General features: G+C 61.1%; 1 protein-coding gene across 1 annotated transcript in view; it reads right to left on the minus strand.

Moving 5' to 3' along the window:
* Positions 1–781: 781 nt before the first annotated feature.
* Positions 782–3,399, minus strand: part of TM6SF2 (transmembrane 6 superfamily member 2) — a 3,808-nt gene continuing 1,190 nt past the window's right edge. Inside the window, 10 exon segments of the mRNA XM_009073088.1 lie at positions 782–988; positions 1,319–1,438; positions 1,515–1,607; positions 1,703–1,804; positions 1,919–1,962; positions 1,965–2,030; positions 2,206–2,288; positions 2,400–2,503; positions 2,762–2,859; positions 2,957–3,063. Of these exon segments, the coding sequence (XP_009071336.1) occupies positions 782–988; positions 1,319–1,438; positions 1,515–1,607; positions 1,703–1,804; positions 1,919–1,962; positions 1,965–2,030; positions 2,206–2,288; positions 2,400–2,503; positions 2,762–2,859; positions 2,957–3,063 (1,024 nt within the window).

Consider the following 3,399-nt stretch of genomic DNA (forward strand, 5'->3'; position numbering starts at 1 on the left):
CCACCCACTCGCGGACGTTCCCCCGTCATGCTCTCACACCTCTGCCCACCCGTGGGCACCCTGGCACTCACGGGGAGCCCCCCCAGACCCTAAAGAGGTGCTGCCACGCAGCTCCTGCATCCCCGGGGGATGCTGCGGGGACCAGCGCGGTGCTCCAGCCGCTGGCACGGGGGGGCGCCCAAGTCCCTGGGCACAGCACGGACACAGCTCCGGGACGAACCTTCCCACCTTTATTCTGTAAACAGAGTTTTCCTGCCGCTATCCCAACTCCTGAGTCCTTCCAAAGAGGTCGGGAACACCAGAGTGGGACGAGGGACCCGCGGCCCCCCGGGACCCGCCGGGAGGGGAGCTCAGCTCCTGCGGCTCCCACCAGCAAGACCCCCTGGTCCTGGGGAAGCACAGGACTGCAGCTGCGGAGATGTCCCTGTAGAGCATCCTGAGGTCCTCACAGCGTTTGGGGACATCGGAGGGACCGGAGCATCCCTGGGGATACCTCTTGGAGTCAGATCCCACTGTGCTGTAGCTCTTGGAGCAGGACGAGGGATGCCAGACAGCAGAGCCCCAGGAAGGGGACAGCATCCTCCCAGGGATGGGGACAGCATCCTCCCAGGGAAAGGGACAACAGTCCCCAGGGAAGGGGGCAGCAGCCCCCAGAGAAGGGGAGAGCATCCTCCCAGGGATAAGCACAGCATCCTCCCAGGGATGGGAACAGCAGCTCCCAGGGTGGGCACAGCAGCCCCCAGGGAAGTGGAGAGCATCCCCCCGGGCCTGGCAGGACACATCACTGGTATTTCTTGCCCCGGGGCAGGCTGGCAGCGGCGGGAGGCAGGAAGAAGGCAGGAGAGCGCAGGCAGCGAAGCGCCAGGAGCTGCGGCCCCAGCGCGTAGAGGATGTTGGAGAGGAGGAAGCTCCACAGGACTTCGTCAGGAGTCTGGTAGGGGAAAGGCGTTCGGGTGTGCAGCGACGAGCCCAGGTGGGAGAACTGAGCCTGGGGACACAGGACAGGGTGGCACCAGGGGGTTTGGGTGCAGCCCACCCGGCACCAAAGGGTGTTTGGCACCCCCAGCACATCCTATCTATAGCCCTGCAGCTCTCTCCAGCCTATTTCTGTCCAACTCATCCCTGGTTCCAGGCAAATCCACCGAGGCCAAAGTAATTATCAGGCAGCAGAAGTGGTGAAGCTGCTCCACATGCAGCTACTGGTGTGGAGCTGCTCCCACAGCACAGCCCCAGCCCTTGGCTTGCTCTCTGCTGGTTGGGACTGATGCCCAGCCCGGGGGTCCCACAGTTGCCCCCCAGACCCTGGGGTAGCTCCTACCTGTGCCATGGCACCAGCACACACCAAGCTCCAGTCAGGCAGCCAAGAGCAGCCAGGCAACACCAGCCCATAGATGCAGAGGAGGAGGAACGGGAGGATGTAGAACATGTAGATCAGCATCTGGGAGGGACACAGAGAGGGTTACCCCGTGGCTGGTGGCACAGAGAGGCTCCAGCCCTGCCCTAACCCCTCTCACCTGCACTTTGGGGTAGGCCACGGGGTCACGCAGGTAAGGCTCATGCTGGTAGGTGTACTCAAAACACGAATCAGCAGGACAGTCCAGAACCACCTGGGCATGTGGAGAGTGGAGAGGAGGTGGGTGGGGGGCAGGGGTACCCTCCCCAGGACCCCCCAACCCTCTCTGGGGTTTGCCCCAGCACTCACCATCCCCCTGAAGAAGGTGAAGGCAGCTATGACGAGCAGGACCAGGACCAGGGCCGTGTCCTGGGGCCTCTGATACAGAGGTTTGCGTTGCTCCTCTGCAATCTGGGAGAGGGAAATGTCATTTCTCAGCTCCACACGCTGTGGTCCAGCCCTAGGAGGGGGATCAGGGCAGAGGTTTCTAGTGCAGCATCCCCAGAGCTCTGGTTCCCCACTCACCTTCTCAGGGCTGAGGCATGGCAGAGGCTTGGGCTGCTGGAAGCCCAGATGAGGATGAAGATGTAGGGCAGGTTGAGGAGGAAGGAAGGGCTGAGCTCAGAGCTGTATTTCCCTGGGGAAGGAGAGCACAGGATAAGCACAGCAGAGCACTCAGTGCCTGGATTGATACCTGCACCTTCCTCCTCTGCCAGTGGGGAGCAAACCCACTGGACACAGAGGGGTGGAGGCAGCCTGGGGGGATCAGCAGGGGTGGACCATGGAGCTGAGCCCCCTCCACACCCTCATACCTATCATATTCCCAAGCAGGAAGACAATGATGCTCATCATCAGCGAGCCCAGCCAGAAGAGTCCCAGGCTCCTGTAGTTCTTCCTGGAGAGATACCAGGATCAGACACCTCTTCCAGGCTGGGAGCTCCCTCCTCCTCTTGAAATCTGGGCTGCTCCGAGCCCTGTGAGCTGCTCTGAGCCACTCCCTGCTCACCTGTGGCCAATGGCTGCAATCATGGTGAGGTAGAGGCTGTAGTGGACAACTCCATCCCAGTAACAGACCATGATGCCATGAGCTGTGCGCAGGTAGGGCTCACCCTGCCCAGTCAGGAGAGAACAGATCACGCAGGGTGGGGGCAGGAGCCTTCCCTCCCCCTCCCCATGGGAGCTGGAGCTGCTCCATGCATAGTCCCAGTATGGCAAGAGCAGCTTTGGGAGTGGGAGAAGCAGGAGCAGCAGGAGGAACATCCACCGATATTCAACCCAGGTGTACAGAGCTGCTTATGGCACGTCTGGAGGGTGCAGGAGCCTGAGGTGAGGTGGGTTTAGGTGGGTTTAGGTGGGGTGAGGTGGTACCTCTCTGACATAGACCTCCATGAAGCCAGAGATGAAACCATCCTCCTCCAGAGCTATGATCAAGTCAACGATGGAGGTGAAGGAGAACACCACAAACACTGCAGGAGAGACAGACAGCTCCACGTGGGTCCCACAGCTCCACCCAAATCCCAAACCCTCACTCCATGCCCCAACACAGCACCAAGCCCCACTCACCACAGAAAAGAGGGTCCTGGAAGTGGCTCACTCCACTGATGAAGAGGATGATGGAGAAGAGACCGATAAGCACCAGGGCCACTGTTAGCATCAGCATCATAGGGGTCCTGAGGGATAGTGGAGGAGCTCCAATTCCCAGGCACAGCTGGGGGTGAAGCTCCATGTCTCCCATCTAGGTGAAACCCCCCTTGGCCCCCTGATTTTTGGGATCAGGAGCAGACCCTGCACCCAGCACAGGTCAGGTCCCATGGTAGCACAGGGTTCTGCCTGCCCTCTGTGGGGGAAAACAGCTCCTCTGGGGCTGGAACAATCCCAGAGGGATGAGTCCTGGAGGAAAGGTGGGCCTGACACCCTGGCATGGATGGGCAGGGGCAGGGAGCAGCCCCAGAGGGGCCCCCCTTCTCCCTCTCCAGGCTGGGGCCACGGACCATTGATACAAGAGA

The sequence above is a fragment of the Acanthisitta chloris genome, unplaced genomic scaffold (genome assembly GCF_000695815.1).
Source record: "Acanthisitta chloris isolate BGI_N310 unplaced genomic scaffold, ASM69581v1 scaffold12844, whole genome shotgun sequence".
In the NCBI taxonomy this organism is placed as follows: domain Eukaryota; kingdom Metazoa; phylum Chordata; class Aves; order Passeriformes; family Acanthisittidae; genus Acanthisitta; species Acanthisitta chloris.